General features: G+C 56.7%; 1 protein-coding gene across 1 annotated transcript in view; it reads left to right on the top strand.

Annotated features, from left to right (window-relative positions):
* Window positions 1-4124: 4124 nt before the first annotated feature.
* The window catches only part of LOC148148823 (uncharacterized), a gene marked incomplete at its 5' end in the record, with an annotated part of 44226 nt that continues 20840 nt past the window's right edge, over window positions 4125-27510 (top strand). The window contains 6 exons of the mRNA XM_087991804.1: window positions 4125-4230; window positions 5311-5450; window positions 6107-6235; window positions 7386-7636; window positions 9250-9514; window positions 12427-12756. Coding sequence (XP_087847930.1) covers window positions 4125-4230; window positions 5311-5450; window positions 6107-6235; window positions 7386-7636; window positions 9250-9514; window positions 12427-12756 — 1221 coding nt within the window. The remainder of the gene's footprint in view (window positions 4231-5310; window positions 5451-6106; window positions 6236-7385; window positions 7637-9249; window positions 9515-12426; window positions 12757-27510) is intronic.

Below are 27510 nucleotides of genomic sequence, written 5' to 3'. Positions count from 1 at the left end.
TCCCTGTCCGAATCCCTATCGCTGACCCTCTCCCTATCCCTCACCCTCTCCCTATCCCAGACACACTCTCTACTCCTGACCCTTTCCCTATCCCTCACCCTCTCCCTATCCCTAACCCTCTCCCTATCCTTGACCCTCTACCTACTCCTGACCCTCGCCCTAGTCCTGACACTCTTCCTATCCCTGATCCTGTCCCTATCACTGACACTCTCCGTACCCCTGACCCTCTCCCTGTCCCTGACCCCCTCCCGACTCCTGACCCTCTCCCTACTCCTGAACCTCTCCATATCCCTGATCCTCTCCCTACTCCTGAACCCCTCCCTATCCCTGACCCTCTCCCTATCCCTAACCTCTCCCTATCCTTGACCGTCTCCATACCCCTGACCCACTCCCTACTACTGACCCTTTCCCTATCCCTGACCTTCTTCTTGTCCCTGACCCTCTACCTACTTCAGACCCTCTCCCTGTCCCTGACCTTCTCCCTATCCCTGACCCTCTTCCTGTCCCAGAGCCTCTATCTACTCCTGACCCTCTCCCTAGTTCTGACCCTCTCCCCATCCCTGACCCTCTCCCTACTCCTGACCATCTCTCTATCCCTGACACACTCCCTCCTCCTGACCATCTCCCTAGTCCTGACCCTTTCCCTAATCCTGACCCTCTCCCTATCCCTGACCTTCTCCCTATCCCTGACCCACTCCCTCTTCCTGACCCTCTCCCTAACCCTGGCCCTCTCCCTACTCCTGACACTCTCCATATCCCTGATCCTCTCCCTACTGACCCTCTCCCTATTCCTGACCCTCGCCGTAACCCTGACCCTCACCCTGTCCCTGACCCTCTCCCTATCCCTGACACCCTCCCTCCCCTCTCCCTCTTCCTGACCCTATCCGTATCCCTGACCCGCTCTCTATCCCTGACTAACTCTCTACTCCTGAAGTTCACCCTGTCCCTGACACACTCCCTATTCCTGACCCTCGCCGTACCCCTGACCCTCTCCCTATCCCTGACCCTCTCCTTATCCCTGACACACTCCCTCCCCTCTCCCTCTTCCTGACCCTCTCCGTATCCCTGACCCGCTCTCTATCCCTAACTAACTCTCTACTCCTGAAGTTCACCCTATCCCTGACCATCTCCCTAACCCTGACCCTCTCCGTACCCCTGATCCTCTCCCTATCCCTAACCGAATCCCTATCCCTGACACTCTCCCTATCCCTGACCCACTCTCTACTCCCGACCCTTTCCCTATCCCTCACCCTCTCCCTATCCCTAACCCTCTCCCTATCCTTGAACCTCTCCATACCCCTGACCCACACCCTACTACTGACCCTCTCCCTATCTCTGACCCTGTCCCTATCCCTGACATCTCCGTACCCCTGACCCTCTCCCTATCCCTAACCGAATCCCTATCCCTGACACTCTCCCTATCCCTGACCCACTCTCTACTCCCGACCCTTTCCCTATCCCTCACCCTCTCCCTATCCCTAACCCTCTCCCTATCCTTGAACCTCTCCATACCCCTGACCCACACCCTACTACTGACCCTCTCCCTATCTCTGACCCTGTCCCTATCCCTGACATCTCCGTACCCCTGACCCTCTTCCTATCCCTGACCCTCTCCCTATCCCTGGCACACTCACTCCCCTCTCCCTCTTCCTGACCCTCTCCCTATTCCTGACCCTCTACCTGCGCCTGAACCTCTCCATATCCCTGATCCTCTCCCTACTAAACCCCTTCCAATTCCTGTCCCTGCCATACCCCTGACGCTCTCCCTATCCCTGACCCTCTCCCTATCCCTGACACATTCCATCCCATCTTCGTCTTCCTGACCCTCTCCCTATTCCTGACCCGCTACCTATCCCTGACCCTCTCCGTATCCCTGACCCGCTCCCTATCCCTGACCAACTCTCTACTCCTGAACTTCTCCCGGTCCCTGACACACTCCCTATTCCTGACCCTCGCCGTACCCCTGACCCTCTCCCTATCCCTGACCCTCTCCTTATCCCTGACACACTCCCTCCCCTCTCCCTCTTCCTGACCCTCTCCGTATCCCTGACCCGCTCTCTATCCCTGACTAACTCTCTACTCCTGAAGTTCACCCTATCCCTGACCATCTCCCTAACCCTGACCCTCTCCGTATCCCTGATCCTCTCCCTATCCCTGACCGAATCCCTATCCCTGACACTCTCCCTATCCCTGACCCACTCTCTACTCCTGACCCTTTCCCTATCGCTGACCCTCTCCCTATCCCTGACCCTCTCGCTATCCATGACCCTCTCCATACCCCTGACCCATACCCTACTAATGACCCTCTCCCTATCCCTGACCCTCTCCCTATTCCTGACCCTCTCCGTATCCCTGACCCGCTCCCTATCCCTGACCAACTCTCTACTCCAGAACTTCTCCCTATCCTTGACACACTCCCTATCCCTGACACACTCCCTAACCCTGACCCTCTCTCTACTCCTGACCCTTTCCCTATCCCTAACCCTCTCCATACCCCGACCCACTCTCCCTATCCCTTACCCAATTACTCTCCCTGACACTCTATCTACTACTGAACCTCTCCCTAGTTCTGACCCTCTACCTATCCCAGACCCTCTCGCTATCCCTGACCCACTCCCTCCTCCTGACCATCTCCCTACTCCTGACCCTTTCCCTAATCCTGACCTATCCCTATCCCTGACATTCTCCCTATCCCTGGCCCACTCCCTCGTCCTGCCCCTCACCTTATCCCTGACCCACTCCCTACTCCTGACACTCTCCCTATCCCTGACCCACTCCCTACTCCTGGCCCAATCCCTACTCCTGATCCTCTCCCTATCCCGGATCCTCTCCCTATCCCTGACCCTCTTCCGGTCCCTGACCCTCTACCTACTCCTGACCCTCGCCCTAGTCCTGACACTCTCCCTATCCCTGATCCTGTACCTATCACTGACACTCTCCGTACCCCTGACCCTCTCCCTGTCCCTGACCCCCTCCCGACTCCTGACCCTCTCCCTACTCCTGAACCTCTCCATATCCCTGATCCTCTCCCTACTCCTGACCCCCTCCCTATTCCTGACCCTCGCCGTAACCCTGACCCTCTCCCTATCCCTGACCCTCTCCCTATCCCTGACACAATCCCTCCCCTCTCCCTCTTCGAGAACCTCTCACTATTCCTGGCTCTCTACCTATCACTGACCCTCTCCGTATCCCTGACCTGCTCCCTATCCCGGATCAACTCTCTACTCCTGAAGTTCTCCCTATCCCTGACACACTCCCTACTCCTGACCCCCTCCCTATTCCTGACCCTCTCCGTACCCCTGATCCTCTCCCTATCCCTGACCGAATCACTATCCTGACCCTCTTCCTATCCCTGACCCACTCTATGCTCCTGACCCTTTCCCTATCCCTCACCCTCTCCCTTTCCCTAACCCTCTCCCTATCCTTGACCCTCTCCATACCCCTGACACACTCCCTACTACTGTCCCTCTCCCTATCCCTGACACTTTTCCTGTCACTGACCCTCTATCTATTTCTGACCCTCTCCCTAGTTCTGATCCTCTCCCTATCCCTGACCCTGTCCCTATCCCTGACACTCTCCGTACCCCTGACCCTCTCCGTATCCCTGACCCTCACCCTATCCCTGACACACTCCCACCCCGTCCCTCTTCCTGATCCTCTCCCTATTCCTGACCCTCTACCTACTCCTGACCCTTTCCCTAATCCTGACCCTCTCCCTATCCCTGACCTTCTACCTATCCCTGACCCACTCCCTCTTCCTGACCCTCTCCCTATCCCTGACCCTCTCCCTACTCCTGACACTCTCCCTATCCCTGCCCCTCTGCCTACTCCTGGCCCAATCACTACTCCTGATCCTCTCCCTATCCCTGACCCTCTCCTTGTCCCTGAGCCCCTCCCAACTCCTGAACCTCTCCATATCCCTGATCCTCCCTACTCCTGACCCCTTCCCTATTCCTGACCCTTGCCGTACCCCTGACCCTCTCCCTATCCCTGACCCTCTCCCTATCCCTGACACACTCCCTCCCCTCTCCCTCTTCCTGACGCTCTCTGTATCCCTGACCCGCTCCCTATCCCTGACCAACTCTCTACTCCTGAACTTTTCCCTATCCCTGACACACTCCCTAACCCTGACCCCCTCCGTACTCCTGACCCTCTTCCTATCCCTGACCCACTCTCTAGTCCTGACACTCTCCCTATCCCTGATCCTGTCCCTATCACTGACACTCTCCGTACCCCTGACCCTCTCCCTCTCCCTGACCCCCTCCCGACTCCTGACCCTCTTCCTACTCCTGAACCTCTCCATATCCCTGATCCTCTCCCTACTCCTGACCCCCTCCCTATTCCTGACCCTCGCCGTACCCCTGACCCTCTCCCTATCCCTGACCCTCTCCCTATCCCTGACACACTCCCTCCCCTCTCCCTCTTCGTGAACCTCTCACTATTCCTGGCTCACTACCTATCACTGACCCTCTCCGTATCCCTGACCTGCTCCCTATCCCGGACCAACTCTCTACTCCTGAAGTTCTCCCTATCCCTGACACACTCCCTACTCCTGACCCCCTCCCTATTCCTGACCCTCTCCGTACCCCTGATCCTCTCCCTATCCCTGACCGAATCACTATCCTGACCCTCTTCCTATCCCTGACCCACTCTATGCTCCTGACCCTTTCCCTATCCCTCACCCTCTCCCTTTCCCTAACCCTCTCCCTATCCTTGACCCTCTCCATACCCCTGACACACTCCCTACTACTGTCCCTCTCCCTATCCCTGACACTTTTCCTGTCACTGACCCTCTATCTATTTCTGACCCTCTCCCTAGTTCTGACCCTCTCCCTATCCCTGACCCTGTCCCTATCCCTGACACTCTCCGTACCCCTGACCCTCTCCGTATCCCTGACCCTCACCCTATCCCTGACACACTTCCACCCCGTCCCTCTTCCTGACCCTCTCCTGGCCCAATCACTACTCCTGATCCTCTCCCTATCCCTGACCCTCTCCTTGTCCCTGAGCCCCTCCCAACTCCTGAACCTCTCCATATCCCTGATCCTCTCCCTACTCCTGACCCCTTCCCTATTCCTGACCCTTGCCGTACCCCTGACCCTCTCCCTATCCTTGACCCTCTCCCTATCCCTGACACACTCGCTCCCCTCTCCCTCTTCCTGACGCTCTCTGTATCCCTGACCCGCTCCCTATCCCTGACCAACTCTCTACTCCTGAACTTTTCCCTATCCCTGACACACTCCCTAACCCTGACCCCCTCCGTACTCCTGACCCTCTTCCTATCCCTGACCCACTCTCTACTCCTGACCCTTTCCCTATCCCTGACCCTCTCCCTATCCCTGATCCTGTCCCTATCACTGACACTCTCCGTACCCCTGACCCTCTCCCTGTCCCTGAACCCCTCCCGACTCCTGACCCTCTCCCTACTCCTGAACCTCTCCATATCCCTGATCCTCTCCCTATTCCTGACCCCCTCCCTATTCCTGACCCTCGCCGTACCCCTGACCCTCTCCCTATCCCTGACCCTCTCCCTATCCCTGACACACTCCCTCCCCTCTCCCTCTTCGTGAACCTCTCACTATTCCTGGCTCTCTACCTATCACTGACCCTCTCCGTATCCCTGACCTGTTCCCTATCCCGGACCAACTCTCTACTCCTGAAGTTCTCCCTATCCCTGACACACTCCCTACTCCTGACCCCCTCCCTATTCCTGACCCTCTCCGTACCCCTGATCCTCTCCCTATCCCTGACCGAATCACTATCCTGACCCTCTTCCTATCCCTGACCCACTCTATGCTCCTGACCCTTTCCCTATCCCTCACCCACTCCCTTTCCCTAACCCTCTCCCTATCCTTGACCCTCTCCATACCCCTGACACACTCCCTACTACTGTCCCTCTCCCTATCCCTGACACTTTTCCTGTCACTGACCCTCTATCTATTTCTGACCCTCTCCCTAGTTCTGACCCTCTCCCTATCCCTGACCCTGTCCCTATCCCTGACACTCTCCGTACCCCTGACCCTCACCCTATCCCTGACACACTTCCACCCCGTCCCTCTTCCTGACCCTCTCCCTATTCTTGACCCTCTCCATACCCCTGACACACTCCCTACTACTGTCCCTCTCCCTATCCCTGACACTTTTCCTGTCACTGACCCTCTATCTATTTCTGACCCTCTCCCTATCCCTGACCCTGTCCCTATCCCTGACACTCTCCGTACCCCTGACCCTCTCCGTATCCCTGACCCTCACCCTATCCCTGACACACTTCCACCCCGTCCCTCTTCCTGACCCTCTCCTGGCCCAATCACTACTCCTGATCCTCTCCCTATCCCTGACCCTCTCCTTGTCCCTGAGCCCCTCCCAACTCCTGAACCTCTCCATATCCCTGATCCTCTCCCTACTCCTGACCCCTTCCCTATTCCTGACCCTTGCCGTACCCCTGACCCTCTCCCTATCCCTGACCCACTCCCTATCCCTGACACACTCCCTCCCCTCTCCCTCTTCCAGACGCTCTCTGTATCGCTGACCCGCTCCCTATCCCTGACCAACTCTCTACTCCTGAACTTTTCCCTATCCCTGACACACTCCCTAACCCTGACCCCCTCCGTACTCCTGACCCTCTTCCTATCCCTGACCCACTCTCTACTCCTGACCCTTTCCCTATCCCTGACCCTCTCCCTATCCCTAACCCTCTCCCTATCCTTGACCCTCTCCATACCCCTGACCCACTCCCTATTACTGACCCTCTCCCTATCCCAGACCCTCTTCCTGTCCCTGACCCTGTATCTACTTCTGACCCTCTCCCTAGTTCTGACCCTCGCCCTATCCCTGACCCTCTCCCTATCCCTGACCCTCTCCCTGCCCTCTCCCTCTTCCTGACCCTCTCCCTATTCCTGACCCTCTACCTATCCATGACCCTCTTCCTGTCCCTGACCCTGTATCTACTTCTGACCCTCTCCCTAGTTCTGACCCTCGCCCTATCCCTGACCCTCTCCCTATCCCTGACCCTCTCCCTGCCCTCTCCCTCTTCCTGACCCTCTCCCTATTCCTGACCCTCTACCTATCCATGACCCTCTCCGTATCCCTGACCCTCTCCCTATCCCTGACCCTCTCCTTATCCCTGACACACTCCCTCCCCTCTCCCTCTTCCTGACCCTCTCCGTATCCCTGACCCGCTCTCTATCCCTGACTAACTCTCTACTCCTGAACTTCTCCCTGTCCCTGACACACTCCCTATTCCTGACCCTCGCCGTACCCCTGACCCTCTCCCTATCCCTGACCCTCTCCTTATCCCTGACACACTCCCTCCCCTCCTCCTCTTCCTGACCCTCTCCGTATCCCTGACCCGCTCTCTATCCCTGACTAACTCTCTACTCCTGAAGTTCACCCTATCCCTGACCATCTCCCTAACCCTGACCCTCTCCGTATCCCTGATCCTCTCCCTATCCCTGACCGAATCCCTATCCCTGACACTCTCCCTATCCCTGACCCACTCTCTACTCCCGACCCTTTCCCTATCCCTCACCCTCTCCCTATCCCTAACCCTCTCCCTATCCTTGACCCTCTCCATACCCCTGACCCACACCCTACTACTGACCCTCTCCCTATCCCTGACCCTGTCCCTATCCCTGACATCTCCGTACTCCTGACCCTCTTCCTATCCCTGACCCTCTCCCTATCCCTGGCACACTCGCTCCCCTCTCCCTCTTCCTGACCCTCTCCCTATCCCTGACCCTCTACCTATGCCTGAACCTCTCCATATCCCTGATCCTCTCCCTACTAACCCCCTTCCAATTCCTGTCCCTGCCATACCCCTGACGCTCTCCCTATCCCTGACCCTCTCCCTATCCCTGACACATTCCATCCCATCTTCGTCTTCCTGACCCTCTCCCTATTCCTGACCCGCTACCTATCCCTGACCCTCTCCGTATCACTGACCCGCTCCCTATCCCTGACCCTCTACTCCTGAACTTCTCCCTGTCCCTGACACACTCCCTATTCCTGACCCTCGCCGTACCCCTGACCCTCTCCCTATCCCTGACCCTCTCCCTATCCCTGACACTCTTCGTACCTCTGACCCTCTCCCTATCACTGATCCTCACCCTATCGCTGGCACACTCCCTCCCCTCTCCCTCTTCCTGACCCTCTCCCTCTTCCTTACCCTCTCCCTATTCCTGACCCTCTACCTATCCCTGACCCTACCCGTATCCCTGACCCGCTCCCTATCCCTGACCAACTCTCTACTCCAGAACTTCTCCCTATCCCTGACACACTCCCTATCCCTGACACACTCCCTATCCCTGACCCTCTTCCTTACCCTGACACTATCTAATTCTGACCCTCTCCCTATCTCTGATGCTCTCCCTCCCCGCTCCCTCTTTCTGACCCTCTCCCTATTCCTGACCCTCGACCTATCTCTGACCCTATCCGTTTCCCTGACCCGCTCCCTCTTCCTCTCCCTGACCCTCTATCTACTCCTGACCCTCTCCCTAGTTCTGACCCTCTCCCTATCCCTGACGCTCTCCCTATCCCTTACCCAATTACTCTCCCTGACACTCTATCTACTACTGAACCTCTCCCTAGTTCTGACCCTCTACCTATCCCAGACCCTCTCGCTACCCTGACCCACTCCCTCCTCCTGACCATCTCCCTCCTCCTGACCCTTTCCCTAATCCTGACCTATCCCTATCCCTGACCTTCTCCCTATCCCTGGCCCACTCCCTCATCCTGACCCTCACCTTATCCCTGACCCTCTCCCTACTCCTGACCCTCTCCCTATCCCTGACCCACTCCCTACTCCTGGCCCAATCCCTACTCCTGATCCTCTCCCTATCCCGGATCCTCTCCCTATCCCTGACCCTCTTCCTGTCCCTGACCCTCTACCTACTCCTGACCCTCGCCCTAGTCCTGACACTCTCCCTATCCCTGATCCTGTCCCTATCACTGACACTCTCCGTACCCCTGACCCTCTCCCTATCCCTGACACACTCCCTCCCCTCTCCCTCTTCGTGAACCTCTCACTATTCCTGGCTCTCTACCTATCACTGACCCTCTCTGTATCCCTGACCTGCTCCCTATCCCGGACCAACTCTCTACTCTTGAAGCTCTCCCTATCCCTGACACACTCCCTACTCCTGACCCCCTCCCTATTCCTGACCCTCTCCGTACCCCTGATCCTCTCCCTATCCCTGACCGAATCACTATCCTGACCCTCTTCCTATCCCTGACCCACTCTATGCTCCTGACCCTTTCCCTATCCCTCACCCTCTCCCTTTCCCTAACCCTCTCCCTATCCTTGACCCTCTCCATACCCCTGACACACTCCCTACTACTGTCCCTCTCCCTATCCCTGACACTTTTCCTGTCACTGACCCTCTATCTATTTCTGACCCTCTCCCTAGTTCTGACCCTCTCCCTATCCCTGACCCTGTCCCTATCCCTGACACTCTCCGTACCCCTGACCCACTCCGTATCCCTGACCCTCACCCTATCCCTGACACACTCCCACCCCGTCCCTCTTCCTGATCCTCTCCCTATTCCTGACCCTCTACCTACTCCTGACCCTTTCCCTAATCCTGACCCTCTCCCTATCCCTGACCTTCTACCTATCCCTGACCCACTCCCTCTTCCTGACCCTCTCCCTATCCCTGACCCTCTCCCTACTCCTGACACTCTCCCTATCCCTGCCCCTCTGCCTACTCCTGGCCCAATCACTACTCCTGATCCTCTCCCTATCCCTGACCCTCTCCTTGTCCCTGAGCCCCTCCCAACTCCTGAACCTCTCCATATCCCTGATCCTCCCTACTCCTGACCCCTTCCCTATTCCTGACCCTTGCCGTACCCCTGACCCTCTCCCTATCCCTGACCCTCTCCCTATCCCTGACACACTCCCTCCCCTCTCCCTCTTCGTGAACCTCTCACTATTCCTGGCTCTCTACCTATCACTGACCCTCTCCGTATCCCTGACCTGCTCCCTATCCCGGACCAACTCTCTACTCCTGAAGTTCTCCCTATCCCTGACACACTCCCTACTCCTGACCCCCTCCCTATTCCTGACCCTCTCCGTACCCCTGATCCTCTCCCTATCCCTGACCGAATCACTACCCTGACCCTCTTCCTATCCCTGCCCACTCTATGCTCCTGACCCTTTTCCCTATCCCTCACTCTCTCCCTTTCCCTAACCCTCTCCCTATTCTTGACCCTCTCCATACCCCTGACACACTCCCTACTACTGTCCCTCTCCCTATCCCTGACACTTTTCCTGTCACTGACCCTCTATCTATTTCTGACCCTCTCCCTATCCCTGACCCTGTCCCTATCCCTGACACTCTCCGTACCCCTGACACTCTCCGTATCCCTGACCCTCACCCTATCCCTGACACACTTCCACCCCGTCCCTCTTCCTGACCCTCTCCTGGCCCAATCACTACTCCTGATCCTCTCCCTATCCCTGACCCTCTCCTTGTCCCTGAGCCCCTCCCAACTCCTGAACCTCTCCATATCCCTGATCCTCTCCCTACTCCTGACCCCTTCCCTATTCCAGACCCTTGCCGTACCCCTGACCCTCTCCCTATCCCTGACCCACTCCCTATCCCTGACACACTCCCTCCCCTCTCCCTCTTCCAGACGCTCTCTGTATCGCTGACCCGCTCCCTATCCCTGACCAACTCTCTACTCCTGAACTTTTCCCTATCCCTGACACACTCCCTAACCCTGACCCCCTCCGTACTCCTGACCCTCTTCCTATCCCTGACCCACTCTCTACTCCTGACCCTTTCCCTATCCCTGACCCTCTCCCTATCCCTAACCCTCTCCCTATCCTTGACCCTCTCCATACCCCTGACCCTCTCCCTAGTTCTGACCCTCGCCCTATCCCTGACCCTCTCCCTATCCCTGACCCTCTCCCTCCCCTCTCCCTCTTCCTGACCCTCTCCCTATTCCCGACCCTCTACCTATCCATTACCCTCTCCGTATCCCTGACCCTCTCCCTCTCCCTGACCCCCTCCCGACTCCTGACCCTCTCCCTACTCCTGAACCTCTCCATATCCCAGATCTTCTCCCTACTCCTGACCCCCTCCCTATTCCTGACCCTTGCCGTACCCCTGACCCTCTCCCTATTCCTGGCCCTCTACCTATCCCTGACCCTCTCCGTATCCCTGACCCGCTCCCTATCCCTGACCAACTCTCTACTCCTGAACTTCTCCCTATCCCTGACCCTCTCCGTACACCTGACCCACTCTCTACTCCTGACCCTCTCCCTATCCCTGACCCTCTCCCTATCCATGACCCTCTCCATACCCCTGACCCACACCCTACTACTGACCCTCTCCCTATCCCTGACCCTCAACCTATCCCTGAACCTCTCCGTACCCCTGACCCTCTCCCTATCCCTGACCCTCTCCCTATCCCTGACACACTCCCCCCCCCCCTCTTCCTGACCCTCTCCCTATTCCTGACCCACTATCTATCCCTGACCCTCTCCGTATCCCTGACCCGCTCCCTATCCCTGACCAACTCTCTAGTCCTGAACTTCTCCCTATCCCTGACACACTCCCTCTCCCTGATGCCCTCCGTACCCCTGACTCTCTCCCTATCCCTGACACATTCCCCCCCCTCTCCCTCTTCCTGACCCTCTCCCTATTCCTGACCCACTATCTATCCCTGACCCTCTCCGTATCCCTGACCCGCTCCCTATCTCTGCCCAACTCTCTACTCCAGAACTTCTCCCTATCCCTGACACACTCCCTATCTCAGACACACTCCCTAACCCTGACCCTCTCTCTACTCCTGACCCTTTCCCTATCCCTGACCCTCTCCCTATCCCTAACCCTCTCCCTATCATTGACCCTCTCCATACCCCTGACCCACTCCCTACTACTGACCCTCTCCCTATCCCTGACTCTCTTCCTGTCCCTGACCCTCTTCCTGTCCCTGACCCTCTATCTACTCCTGACCCTCTCCCTAGTTCTGACCCTCTCCCTATCCCTGACCCTCTTCCTGTCCCTGACCCAATATCTACTTCTGACCCTCTCCCTATCCCTGACCCACTTCCTCTCCCTGACCCTCTTCCTGTCCCTGACCCAATATCTACTTCTGACCCTCTCCCTATCCCTGACCCACTTCCTCTCCCTGACCCTCTATCTACTCCTGACCCTCTCCCTAGTTCTGACCCTCTCCCTATCCCTGACCATCTCCCTATCCCTGACCAACTCCCTCCTCCTGACCATCTCCCTAATCCTGACCGTTTCCCTAATCCTGACCCTCTCCCTAGCCCTGACCTTCTCCCTATCCCTGACACACTCCCTCGTCCTGACCCTCTCCCTCTTCCTGACCCTCACCCTAATCCTGACCCTCTACCTATCCCTGACCCTCTCCGTATCCCTGGCCCGCTCCCTATCCCTGACCAACAATCTTCTCCTGAAGTTCTCACTATCCCTGACACACTCCCTAACCCTGACCCTCTCCGTACCCCTGATCCTCTCCCTATCCCTGACCGAATCCCTATCCCTGACCCTCTCCCTATCCCTGACCCACTCTCTGTTCCTGACCCTTTCCCTATCCCTGACCCTCTCCCTATCCCTAACCCTCTCCCTATCCTTGACTCTCTTCATACCCCTGACCCACTCCCTACTACTGTCCCTCTCCCTATCCCTGACACTTTTCCTGTCACTGACCCTCTATCTACTTCTGACCCTCTCCCTAGTTCTGACCCTCTCCCTATTCCTGACCCTCTCCCTATCCCTGACACTCTACGTACCCCTGATCCTCTCCCTATCCCTGACTCTCAACCTATCCCTGACACACTCCCTCCCCTCTCCCTATTCCTGACCCTCTACCTATCCCTGACCCTATCCGTATCCCTGACCCGCTCCCGATCCCTGACCAATTCTCTACTCCTGAAATTCTCCCTATCCCTGACACACTCCCTATCCCTAACCCTCTCCCTATACTTGACCCTCTCCATACCCCTGACCCACTCCCTATTACTGACCCTTTCCCTATCCCTGACCCTCTTCCTGGTCCTGACCCTCTATCTACTTCTGACTCTCTCCCTATCCCTGACCCTCTCCCTATCCCTGACCCTCTTCCTGTCCCTGACCCTCTATCTACTCCTGACCCTCACCCTAGTTCTGACCCTCTCTCTATCCCTGACCTTCATTCTACACATGACCATCTCCCCACTCCTGACCCGCTACCTAGTTCAGACCCTCTCCCTATCCCTGACACTCTCCCTACTCCTGACCCGCTCCCTATCCCTGACCATTCCCCTCCTCCTGACCATCTCCCTACTCCTGACCCTTTCCCTAATCCTGACCCTCTCCCTATCCCTGACCCTCTCCCTACTCCTGACCCTCTCCCTACTCCTGGCCCAATCCCTACTCCTGATCCTCTCCCTATCCCTGACCCTCTCCCTGTCCCTGAGCCCCTCCCAACTCCTGAATCTCTCCATATCCCTGATCCTCACCCTACTCCTGACCCCTTCCCTATTCCTGACCCTTGCCGTACCCCTGACCCTCTCCCTATCCCTGACCCTCTCCCTATCCCTGACACACTCCCTCCCCTCTCCCTCTTCCTGACGCTCTCCGTATCCCTGACCCACTCCCTGTCCCTGACCAACTCTCAACTCCAGAACTTCTCCTTATCCCTGACACACTCCCTATCTCAGACACACTCCCTAACCCTGACCCTCTCTCTACTCCTGACCCTTTCCCTATCCCTGACCCTCACCCTATCCCTAACCCTCACCCTATCCTTGACCCTCTCCATACCCTTGACCCACTACCTACTACTGACCCTCTCCCTTTCCCTGACTCTCTTCCTGTCCCTGACCCACTATCTACTTCTGATCTTCTCCCTATCCCTGACCCACTTCCTCTCCCTGACCTTCTATCTACTCCTGACCCTCTCCCTATTTCTGACCCTCTCCCTATCCCTGACCCTCTTCCTGTCCCTGACCCTCTATCTACTTCTGACCCTCTCCCTATCCGTGACGCTCTCCCTATCCCTGACCCACTTCCTCTCCCTGACCCTCTATCCACTCCTGACCCTCTCCCTAGTTCTGACCCTCTCCCTATCCCTGACCATGTCCCTATCCCTGACACACTCCCTCCTCCTGACCATCTCCCTAATCCTGACCCTTTCCCTAATCCTGATCCTCTCCCTATCCCTGACCATCTCCGTATCCCTGACCCGCTCCCTATCCCTGACCAACTCTCTACTCCTGAAGTTCTCACTATCCCTGACACACTCCCTAACCCTGACCCTCTCCGTACCCCTGATCCTCTCCCTATCCCTGACCGAATCCCTATCCCTGACCCTCTCCCTATCCCTGACCCACTCTCTGCTCCTGACCCTTTCCCTATCCCTGACCCTCTCCCTATCCCTAACCCTCTCCCTATCCTTGACTCTTTTCATACCCCTGACCCACTCCCTACTACTGTCCCTCTCCCTATCCCTGACACTTTTCCTGTCACTGACCCTCTATCTACTTCTGACCCTCACCCAATCCGTGACCCTCTCCCTATCCCTGACCCTCTCCCTATCCCTGACACTCTACGTACCCCTGACCCTCTCCCTATCCCTGACCCTCTACCTATCACTGATACACTCCCTCCCCTCTCCCTATTCCTGACCCTCTACCTATCCCTGACCCTATCCGTATCCCTGACCTGCTCCCTATCCCTGACCAATTCTCTACTACTGAAATTCTCCCTATCCCTGACACTCCCCAACCCTAACCCTCTCCTTATCCTTGACCCTCTCCATACCCCTGACCCACTCCCTACTACTGACCCTCTCCCTATCCCTAACCCTCTTCCTGGCCCAGACCCTCTATCTACTTCTGACCCTCTCCCTATCCCTGACCCTCTTCCTGTCCCTGACCCTGTATCTACTCCTGACGCTCTCCCTAGTTCTGAACCTGTCCCTATCCCTGACCGTCTTCCTATCCCTGACCCTCTATCTACTCCTGACCCTCACCCTAGTTCTGACCCTCTCCCTATCCCTGACCTTCTCTCTTCACCTGACCATCTCCCTACTCCTGACCCGCTACCCAGTTCAGACCCTCTCCCTATCCCTGACACTCTCCCGAACCCTGACCCTCTCCCTATCCCTGACCCACTCCCTCCTCCTGACCATCTCCCTACTCCTGACCCTTTCCCTAATCCTGACCCTCTCCCTATCCCTGACGCTCTCCCTACCCCTGACCCACTTCTGCTCCCTGACCCTCTAGCTACTTCTGACCCTCACCCTAGTTCTGACCCTCTCCCTATCCCTGACCATCTCCCTATCCCTGACCCTCTCCATCCTCCAGACCATCTCCCTAATCCTGACCTTTTCCCTAATCCTGATCCTCTCCCTATCCCTGACCTTCTCCCTATCCTTGACACACTCCCTCGTCCTGACCCTCTCCCTCTTCCTGACCCTCACCCTAATCCTGACCCTCTACCTATCCCTGACCCTCTCCGTATCCCTGACCCGCTCCCTATCCCTGACCAACTCTCTACTCCAGAAGTTCTCACTATTCCTGACACACTCCCTAACCCTGACCCTCTCCGTACCCCTGATCCTCTCCCTATCACCGACCGAATCCCTATCCCTGACGCTCTCCCTATCCCTGACCCACTCTCTGCTCCTGACCCTTTCCCTATCACTGACCCTCTCCCTATCCTTGACTCTCTTCATACCCCTGAACCACTCCCTACTACTGTCCCTCTCCCTATCCCTGACACTTTTCCTGTCACTGACCCTCTATCTACTTCTGACCCTCTCCCTAGTTCTGACCCTCTCCCTATCCCTGACCCTCTACCTATCCCTGACACACTCCCTTCCCTCTCCCTATTCCTGACTCTCTACCTATCCCTGACCCTATCCGTATCCCTGACCCGCTCCCTATCCCTGACCAATTCCCTACTCCTGAAATTCTCCCTATCCCTAACACACTCCCTATCCCTAACCCTCTCCCTATCCTTGACCCTCTCCATACCCCTGACCCACTCCCTACTACTGACCCTCTCCCTATCCCTGACCCTCTTCCTGGCGCTGACCCTCTATCTACTTCTGACCCTCTCCCTATCCCTGACCCTCTCCCTATCCCTGACCCTCTTCCTTTCCCTGACCCTCTATCTCCTCCTGACGCTCTCCCTAGTTCTGAACCTGTCCCTATCCCTGACCCTCTTCCTATCCCTGACCCTCTATCTACTCCTGACCCTCACCCTAGTTCTGACCCTCTCCCTATCCATGACCTTCTCTCTACACCTGACCATCTCCCTACTCCTGACCCGCTACCTAGTTCAGACCCTCTCCCTATCCCTGACACTCTCCCTACTCCTGACCCTCTCCCTATCCATGACCTTCTCTCTACACCTGACCATCTCCCTACTCCTGACCCGCTACCTAGTTCAGACCCTCTCCCTATCCCTGACCATCTCCCTACTCCTGACCCTTTCCCTAATCCTGACCCTCTCCCTATCCCTGACCCTCTCCCTACTCCTGACACACTCCGTATCCCTGACCCTCTCCCTACTCCTGGCCTAATCTCTACTCCTGATCCTCTTCCTATCCCTGACCCTCTCCCGAACCCTGACCATCTTCCCGTCCCTGACCCTCTATCTACTCTTACCCTCTCCCTAGTCCTGCCCCTCTCCCTATCCCTGACCTTCTCCCTCCTCCTGACCATCTCCCTACTCCCGACCCTCTCCCTAGTTCTGACCCTCTCCCTATCCCTGACCACTCCCTACTCCTGACCGTCTCCCTATCCCTGACCCACTCCCTCCTCCTGACCATCTCCCTACTCCTGACCCTTTCCCTAATCCTGACCCTCTCCCTATCCCTGACCTTCTCCCTATCCCTGACCCACTCCCTCTTCCTGACCCTCTCCCTATCCCTGACCCTCTCTCTACTCCTGACCCTTTCCCTATCCCTGACCCTCTCCCTATTCCTAACCTCTCCCTATCCTTGACCCTCTCCATACCCCTGACACACTCCCTACTACTGACCCTCTCCCTATCCCAGACTCTCTTTCTGTCCCTGACCCTCTTCCTCTCCCTGACCCTCTATCTACTCCTGACCCTCTCCCAAGCTCTGACCCTCTCCCTATACCCTGACCATCTCCCTATCTCTGACCCACTCCCTCCTCCTGACCATCTCCCTAATCCTGACCCTTTCCCTAATCCTGACCCTCTCCCTATCCCTAACCCTCTTCCTGGCCCTGACCCTCTATCTACTTCTGACCCTCTCCCTATCCCTGACCCTCTCCCTATCCCAGACTCTCTTCCTGTCCCTGACCCTCTTCCTCTCCCTGACCCTCTATCTACACCTGACCCTCTCCCTAGCTCTGACCCTCTCCCTATACCCTGACCTTCTCCCAATCCCTGACCCATTCCCACGTCCTGACCCTCTCCCTCTTCCTGACCCTCACCCTAGTCCTGACCCTCTACCTATCCCTGACCCTCTCCGTATCCCTGACCTGCTCCCTCCCCTCTCCCTCTTCCTGACGCTCTCCGTATCCCTGTCCCGCTCCCTAACCCTGACCAACTCTCTACTCCAGAACTTCTCCCTATCCCTGACACACTCCCTATCCCGGACACACTCCCTAACCCTGACCCTCTCTCTACTCCTGACCCTTTCCCTATCCCTGACCCTCTCCCTATCCCTAACCTCTCCCTATCCTTGACCCTCTCCATACCCCTGACACACTCCCTACTACTGACCCTCTCCCTATTCCAGACTGTCTTCCTGTCCCTGACCCACTATCTACTTCTGATCTTCTCCCTATCCCTGACACTCTCCCTATCCCTGACCCTCTTCCTCTCCCTGACCCTCTATCTACTCCTGACCCTCTCCCTAGTTCTGACCCTCTCCCTATCCCTGACCATCTCCCTATCTCTGACCCACTCCCTCCTCCTGACCATCTCCCTAATCCTGACCCTTTCCCTAATCCTGACTCTCTCCCTAGCCCTGACCTTCTCCCTATCCCTGACCCACTCCCACGTCCTGACCCTCTCCCTCTTCCTGACCCTCACCCTAATCCTGACCCTCTACCTATCCCTGACCCTCTCCGTATCCCTGACCTGCTCCCTATCCCTGACCCACTCTCTACTCCTGAAGTTCTCACTATCCCTGACACACTCCCTAACCCTGACCCTCTCCGTACCCCTGATCCTCTCCCTATCCCTGACCGAATCCCTATCCCTGACCCTCTCCCTATCCCTGACCCACTCTCTGCTCCTGACCCATTCCCTATCCGTGACCCTCTCCCTATCCCTAACCCTCTCCCTATCCTTGACTCTCTTCATACCCCTGACCCACTCACTACTACTGTCCCTCTCCCTATCCCTAACAATTTTCCTGTCACTGACCCTCTATCTACTTCTGACCCTCACCCAATCCGTGACCCTCTCCCTATCCCTGACCCTCTCCCTATCCCTGACACTCTACGTACCCCTGACCCTCTCCCTATTCCTGACCCTTACCTATCCCTGACACATTCCCTCCCCTCTCCCTATTCCTGACCCTCTACCTATCCCTGACCCTATCCGTATCCCTGACCCGCTCCCTATCCGTGACCAATTCTCTACTCCTGAAATTCTCCCTATCCCTGACACTCCCTATCCCTAACCCTCTCCCTATCCTTGACCCTCTCCATACCACTGACCCACTCCCTACTACTGACCCTCTCCCTATCCCTAACCCTCTTCCTGGCCCTGACCCTCTATCTACTTCTGACCCTCTCCCTATCCCTGACCCTGTCCCTATCCCTGACCCTGTCCCTATCCCTAATCCTCTCCCTATCCTTGACTCTCTTCATACCCCTGACCCACTCACTACTACTGTCCCTCTCCCTATCCCTAACAATTTTCCTGTCACTGACCCTCTATCTACTTCTGACCCTCACCCAATCCGTGACCCTCTCCCTATCCCTGACCCTCTCCCTATCCCTGACACTCTACGTACCCCTGACCCTCTCCCTATTCCTGACCCTTACCTATCCCTGACACATTCCCTCCCCTCTCCCTATTCCTGACCCTCTACCTATCCCTGACCCTATCCGTATCCCTGACCCGCTCCCTATCCCTGACCAATTCCCTACTCCTGAAATTCTCCCTATCCCTAACACACTCCCTATCCCTAACCCTCTCCCTATCCTTGACCCTCTCCATACCCCTGACCCACTCCCCACTACTGACCCTCTCCCTATCCCTAACCCTCTTCCTGGCGCTGACCCTCTATCTACTTCTGACCCTCTCCCTATCCCTGACCCTCTCCCTATCCCTGACCCTCTTCCTTTCCCTGACCCTCTATCTCCTCCTGACGCTCTCCCTAGTTCTGAACCTGTCCCTATCCCTGACCCTCTTCCTATCCCTGACCCTCTATCTACTCCTGACCCTCACCCTAGTTCTGACCCTCTCCCTATCCATGACCTTCTCTCTACACCTGACCATCTCCCTACTCCTGACCCGCTACCTAGTTCAGACCCTCTCCCTATCCCTGACACGCTCCCTACTCCTGACCCTCTCCCTATCCATGACCTTCTCTCTACACCTGACCATCTCCCTACTCCTGAACCTTTCCCTAATCCTGACCCTCCCCCTATCCCTGACCCTCTCCCTACTCCTGACACACTCTGTATCCCTGACCCTCTCCCTACTCCTGGCCCAATCCCTACTCCTGATCCTCTTCCTATCCCTGACCCTCTCCCGAACCCTGACCATCTTCCCGTCCCTGACCCTCTATCTACTCCTACCCTCTCCCTAGTCCTGCCCCTCTCCCTATCCCTGACCTTCTCCCTCCTCCTGACCATCTCCCTACTCCCGACCCTCTCCCTAATTCTGACCCTCTCCCTATCCCTGACCCACTCCCTACTCCTGACCGTCTCCCTATCCCTGACCCACTCCCTCCTCCTGACCATCTCCCTACTCCTGACCCTTTCCCTAATCCTGACCCTCTCCCTATCCCTGACCTTCTCCCTATCCCTGACCCACTCCCTCTTCCTGACCCTCTCCCTATCCCTGACCCTCTCCCTATCCCTGACCCTCTCTCTACTCCTGACCCTTTCCCTATCCCTGACCCTCTCCCTATCCCTAACCTCTCCCTATCCTTGACCCTCTCCATACCCCTGACACACTCCCTACTACTGACCCTCTCCCTATCCCAGACTCTCTTCCTGTCCCTGACCCTCTTCCTCTCCCTGACCCTCTATCTACTCCTGACCCTCTTCCTAGCTCTGACCCTCTCCCAATACCCTGACCATCTCCCTATCTCTGACCCACTCCCTCCTCCTGACCATCTCCCTAATCCTGACCCTTTCCCTAATCCTGACCCTCTCCCTATCCCTAACCCTCTTCCTGGCCCTGACCCTCTATCTACTTCTGACCCTCTCCCTATCCCTGACCCTCTCCCTATCCCAGACTCTCTTCCTGTCCCTGACCCTCTTCCTCTCCCTGACCCTCTATCTACTCCTGACCCTCTCCCTAGCTCTGACCCTCTCCCTATACCCTGACCTTCTCCCAATCCCTGACCCACTCCCACGTCCTGACCCTCTCCCTCTTCCTGACCCTCACCCTAATCCTGACCCTCTACCTATCCCTGACCCTCTCCGTATCCCTGACCTGCTCCCTCCCCTCTCCCTCTTCCTGACGCTCTCCGTATCCCTGACCCGCTCCCTAACCCTGACCAACTCTCTACTCCAGAACTTCTCCCTATCCCTGACACACTCCCTATCCCGGACACACTCCCTAACCCTGACCCTCTCTCTACTCCTGACCCTTTCCCTATCCCTGACCCTCTCCGTATCCCTGACCTGCTCCCTCCCCTCTCCCTCTTCCTGACGCTCTCCGTATCCCTGACCCGCTCCCTAACCCTGACCAACTCTCTACTCCAGAACTTCTCCCTATCCCTGACACACTCCCTATCCCGGACACACTCCCTAACCCTGACCCTCTCTCTACTCCTGACCCTTTCCCTATCCCTGACCCTCTCCCTATCCCTAACCTCTCCCTATCCTTGACCCTCTCCATACCCCTGACACACTCCCTACTACTGACCCTCTCCCTATTCCAGACTGTCTTCCTGTCCCTGACCCACTATCTACTTCTGATCTTCTCCCTATCCCTGACACTCTCCCTATCCCTGACCCTCTTCCTCTCCCTGACCCTCTATCTACTCCTGACCCTCTCCCTAGTTCTGACCCTCTCCCTATCCCTGACCATCTCCCTATCTCTGACCCACTCCCTCCTCCTGACCATCTCCCTAATCCTGACCCTTTCCCTAATCCTGAATCTCTCCCTAGCCCTGACCTTCTCCCTATCCCTGACCCACTCCCACGTCCTGACCCTCTCCCTCTTCCTGACCCTCACCCTAATCCTGACCCTCTACCTATCCCTGACCCTCTCCGTATCCCTGACCTGCTCCCTATCCCTGACCCACTCTCTACTCCTGAAGTTCTCACTATCCCTGACACACTCCCTAACCCTGACCCTCTCCGTACCCCTGACCCTCTCCCTATCCCTGACCGAATCCCTATCCCTGACCCTCTCCCTATCCCTGACCCACTCTCTGCTCCTGACCCATTCCCTATCCGTGACCCTCTCCCTATCCGTAACCCTCTCCCTATCCTTGACTCTCTTCATACCCCTGACCCACACACTACTACTGTCCCTTTCCCTATCCCTAACAATTTTCCTGTCACTGACCCTCTATCTACTTCTGACCCTCACCCAATCCGTGACCCTCTCCCTATCCCTGACCCTCTCCCTATCCCTGACACTCTACGTACCCCTGACCCTCTCCCTGTTCCTGACCCTTACCTATCCCTGACACATTCCCTCCCCTCTCCCTATTCCTGACCCTCTACCTATCCCTGACCCTATCCGTATCCCTGACCCGCTCCCTATCCGTGACCAATTCTCTACTCCTGAAATTCTCCCTATCCCTGACACTCCCTATCCCTAACCCTCTCCCTATACTTGACCCTCTCCATACCCCTGATCCACTCCCTACTACTGACCCTCTCCCTATCCCTAACCCTCTTCCTGGCCCTGACCCTCTATCTACTTCTGACCCTCTCCCTATTCCTGACCCTCTCCCTATCCCTGACCCTGTCCCTATCCCTAATCCTCTCCCTATCCTTGACTCTCTTCATACCCCTGACCCACTCACTACTACTGTCCCTCTCCCTATCCCTAACAATTTTCCTGTCACTGACCCTCTATCTACTTCTGACCCTCACCCAATCCGTGACCCTCTCCCTATCCCTGACCCTCTCCCTATCCCTGACACTCTACGTACCCCTGACCCTCTCCCTATTCCTGACCCTTACCTATCCCTGACACATTCCCTCCCCTCTCCCTATTCCTGACCCTCTACCTATCCCTGAACCTATCCGTATCCCTGACCCGCTCCCTATCCCTGACCAATTCCCTACTCCTGAAATTCTCCCTATCCCTAACACACTCCCTATCCCTAACCCTCTCCCTATCCTTGACCCTCTCCATACCCCTGACCCACTCCCTACTACTGACCCTCTCCCTATCCCTGACCCTCTTCCTGGCGCTGACCCTCTATCTACTTCTGACCCTCTCCCTATCCCTGACCCTCTCCCTATCCCTGACCCTCTTCCTTTCCCTGACCCTCTATCTCCTCCTGACGCTCTCCCTAGTTCTGAACCTGTCCCTATCCCTGACCCTCTTCCTATCACTGACCCTCTATCTACTCCTGACCCTCTCCCTAGTTCTGACCCTCTCCCTATCCATGACCTTCTCTCTACACCTGACCATCTCCCTACTCCTGACCCGCTACCTAGTTCAGACCCTCTCCCTATCCCTGACACTCTCCCTACTCCTGACCCTCTCCCTATCCATGACCTTATCTCTACACCTGACCATCTCCCTACTCCTGACCCGCTACCTAGTTCAGACCCTCTCCCTATCCCTGACCATCTCCCTACTCCTGACCCTTTCCCTAATCCTGACCCTCTCCCTATCCCTGACCCTCTCCCTACTCCTGACACACTCCGTATCCCTGACCCTCTCCCTACTCCTGGCCCAATCCCTACTCCTGATCCTCTTCCTATCCCTGACCCTCTCCCGAACCCTGACCATCTTCCCGTCCCTGACCCTCTATCTACTCCTACCCTCTCCCTAGTCCTGCCCCTCTCCCTATCCCTGACCTTCTCCCTCCTCCTGACCATCTCCCTACTCCCGACCCTCTCCCTAGTTCTGACCCTCTCCCTATCCCTGACCCACTCCCTACTCCTGACCGTCTCCCTATCCCTGACCCACTCCCTCCTCCTGACCATCTCCCTACTCCTGACCCTTTCCCTAATCCTGACCCTCTCCCTATCCCTGACCTTCTCCCTATCCCTGACCCACTCCCTCTTCCTGACCCTCTCCCTATCCCTGACCCTCTCCCTATCCCTGACCCTCTCTCTACTCCTGACCCTTTCCCTATCCCTGACCCTCTCCCTATCCCTAACCTCTCCCTATCCTTGACCCTCTCCATACCCCTGACACACTCCCTACTACTGACCCTCTCCCTATCCCAGACTCTCTTCCTGTCCCTGACCCTCTTCCTCTCCCTGACCCTCTATCTACTCCTGACCCTCTTCCTAGCTCTGACCCTCTCCCAATACCCTGACCATCTCCCTATCTCTGACCCACTCCCTCCTCCTGACCATCTCCCTAATCCTGACCCTTTCCCTAATCCTGACCCTCTCCCTATCCCTAACCCTCTTCCTGGCCCTGACCCTCTATCTACTTCTGACCCTCTCCCTATCCCTGACCCTCTCCCTATCCCAGACTCTCTTCCTGTCCCTGACCCTCTTCCTCTCCCTGACCCTCTATCTACTCCTGACCCTCTCCCTAGCTCTGACCCTCTCCCTAAACCCTGACCTTCTCCCAATCCCTGACCCACTCCCACGTCCTGACCCTCTCCCTCTTCCTGACCCTCACCCTAATCCTGACCCTCTACCTATCCCTGACCCTCTCCGTATCCCTGACCTGCTCCCTCCCCTCTCCCTCTTCCTGACGCTCTCCGTATCCCTGACCCGCTCCCTAACCCTGACCAACTCTCTATTCCAGAACTTCTCCCTATCCCTGACACACTCCCTATCCCGGACACACTCCCTAACCCTGACCCTCTCTCTACTCCTGACCCTTTCCCTATCCCTGACCCTCTCCCTATCCCTAACCTCTCCCTATCCTTGACCCTCTCCATACCCCTGACACACTCCCTACTACTGACCCTCTCCCTATTCCAGACTGTCTTCCTGTCCCCGACCCACTATCTACTTCTGATCTTCTCCCTATCCCTGACACTCTCCCTATCCCTGACCCTCTTCCTCTCCCTGACCCTCTATCTACTCTTGACCCTCTCCCTAGTTCTGACCCTCTCCCTATCCCTGACCATCTCCCTATCTCTGACCCACTCCCTCCTCCTGACCATCTCCCTAATCCTGACCCTTTCCCTCATCCTGACTCTCTCCCTAGCCCTGACCTTCTCCCTATCCCTGACCCAATCCCACATCCTGACCCTCTCCCTCTTCCTGACCCTCACCCTAATCCTGACCCTCTACCTATCCCTGACCCTCTCCGTATCCCTGACCTGCTCCCTATCCCTGACCCACTCTCTACTCCTGAAGTTCTCACTATCCCTGACACACTCCCTAACCCTGACCCTCTCCGTACCCCTGATCCTCTCCCTATCCCTGACCGAATCCCTATCCCTGACCCTCTCCCTATCCCTGACCAACTCTCTGCTCCTGACCCATTCCCTATCCCTGACCCTCTCCCTATCCCTAACCCTCTCCCTATCCTTGACTCTCTTCATACCCCTGACCCACTCACTACTACTGTCCCTCTCCCTATCCCTAACAATTTTCCTGTCACTGACCCTCTATCTACTTCTGACCCTCACCCAATCCGTGACCCTCTCCCTATCCCTGACCCTCTCCCTATCCCTGACACTCTACGTACCCCTGACCCTCTCCCTATTCCTGACCCTTACCTATCCCTGACACATTCCCTCCCCTCTCCCTATTCCTGACCCTCTACCTATCCCTGACCCTATCCGTATCCCTGACCCGCTCCCTATCCGTGACCAATTCTCTACTCCTGAAATTCTCCCTATCCCTGACACTCCCTATCCCTAACCCTCTCCCTATCCTTGACCCTCTCCATACCCCTGACCCACTCCCTACTACTGACCCTCTCCCTATCCCTAACCCTCTTCCTGGCCCTGACCCTCTATCTACTTCTGACCCTCTCCCTATCCCTGACCCTCTCCCTATCCCTGACCCTCTTCCTGTCCCTGAGCCCCTCCCAACTCCTGAACCTCTCCATATCACTGATCCTCTCCCTACTCCTGACCCCTTCCCTATTCCTCTCCCTTGCCGTACTCCTGACCCTCTCCCTATTCCTGACCCTCTCCGTATCCCTGACACACTCCCTCCCCTCTCCCTCTTCCTGACGCTCTCCGTATCCCTGACCCGCTCCCGAACCCAGACCAACTCTCTACTCCAGAACATCTCCCTATCCCTGACACACTCCCTATCCCGGACACACTCCCTAACCCTGACCCTCTCTCTACTCCTGACCCTTTCCCTATCCCTGACCCTCTCCCTATCCCTAACCTCTCCCTATCCTTGACCCTCTCCATACCCCTGACACACTCCCTACTACTGACCCTCTCCCTATCCCAGACTCTCTTCCTGTCCCTGACCCACTATCTACTTCTGATCTTCTCCCTATCCCTGACACTCTCCCTATCCCTGACCCTCTTCCTCTCCCTATCCCTCTATCTACTCCTGACCCTCTCCCTATTCCTGACCCTTACCTATCCCTGACACACTCCCTCCGCTCTCCCTATTCCTGACCCTCTACCTATCCCTGACCCTATCCGTATCCCTGACCCGCTCCTTATCCCTGACCAATTCTCTCCTCCTGAAATTCTCCCTATCCCTGACACTCCCTATCCCTAATCCTCTCCCTATCCTTGACTCTCTTCATACCCCTGACCCACTCACTACTACTGTCCCTCTCCCTATCCCTAACAATTTTCCTGTCACTGACCCTCTATCTACTTCTGACCCTCACCCAATCCGTGACCCTCTCCCTATCCCTGACCCTTTCCCTATCCCTGACACTCAATGTACCCCTGACCCTCTCCCTATTCCTGACCCTTACCTATCCCTGACACACTCCCTTCCCTCTCCCTATTCCTGACCCTCTACCTATCCCTGACCCTATCCGTATCCCTGACCCGCTCCCGATCCCTGACCAATTCTCTACTCCTGAAATTCTCCCTATCCCTGACACTCCCTATCCCTAACCCTCTCCCTATCCTTGACCCTCTCCATACCCCTGACCCACTCCCTACTACTGACCCTCTCCCTATCCCTAACCCTCTTCCTGGCCCTGACCCTCTATCTACTTCTGACCCTCTCCCTCACCCTGACCCTCTCCCTATCCCTGACCCTCTTCCTGTCCCTGAGCCCCTCCCAACTCCTGAACCTCTCCATATCACTGATCCTCTCCCTTCTCCTGACCCCTTCCCTATTCCTCTCCCTTGCTGTACTCCTGACCCTCTCCCTATTCCTGACCCTCTCCGTATCCCTGACACACTCCCTCCCCTCTCCCTCTTCCTGACGCTCTCCGTATCCCTGACCCGCTCCCGAACCCTGACCAACTCTCTACTCCAGAACTTCTCCCTATCCCTGACACACTCCCTATCCCGGACACACTCCCTAACCCTGACCCTCTCTCTACTCCTGACCCTTTCCCTATCCCTGACCCTCTCCCTATCCCTAACCTCTCCCTATCCTTGACCCTCTCCATACCCCTGACACACCCCCTACTACTGACCCTCTCCCTATCCCAGACTCTCTTCCTGTCCCTGACCCACTATCTACTTCTGATCTTCTCCCTATCCCTGACACTCTCCCTATCCCTGACCCTCTTCCTCTCCCTATCCCTCTATCTACTCCTGACCCTCTCCCTATTCCTGACCCTTACCTATCCCTGACGCACTCCCTCCCCTCTCCCTATTCCTGACCCTCTACCTATCCCTGACCCTATCCGTATCCCTGACCCGCTCCCTATCCCTGACCAATTCTCTACTCCTGAAATTCTCCCTATCCCTGACACTCCCTATCCCTAACCCTCTCCCTATCCTTGACCCTCTCCATACCCCTGACCCACTCCCTACTACTGACCCTCTCCCTATCCCTAACCCTCTTCCTGGCCCTGACCCTCTATCTACTTCTGACCCTCTCCCTATCCCTGACCCTCTCCCTATCCCTGACCCTCTTCCTGTCCCTGACCCTCTATCTACTCCTGACCCTCACCCTAGTTCTGACCCTCTCCCTATCCCTGACCTTCTCTCTAGACCTGACCATCTCCCTACTCCTGACCCGCTACCTAGTTCAGACCCTCTCCCTATCCCTGACACTCTCCCTACTCCTGACCCTCTCCCTATCCCTGACCCACTCTCTCCTCCTGACCATCACCCTAC

Source organism: Chiloscyllium plagiosum, unplaced genomic scaffold, assembly GCF_037043375.1.
Source record: "Chiloscyllium plagiosum isolate Xiang-an unplaced genomic scaffold, Cpla_swu_hap1 HiC_scaffold_11, whole genome shotgun sequence".
Lineage (NCBI taxonomy): Eukaryota > Metazoa > Chordata > Chondrichthyes > Orectolobiformes > Hemiscylliidae > Chiloscyllium > Chiloscyllium plagiosum.
The sequence above is the reverse complement of the archived record's forward strand: the minus strand, read 5'-3'. Positions and strand labels throughout refer to the sequence as shown.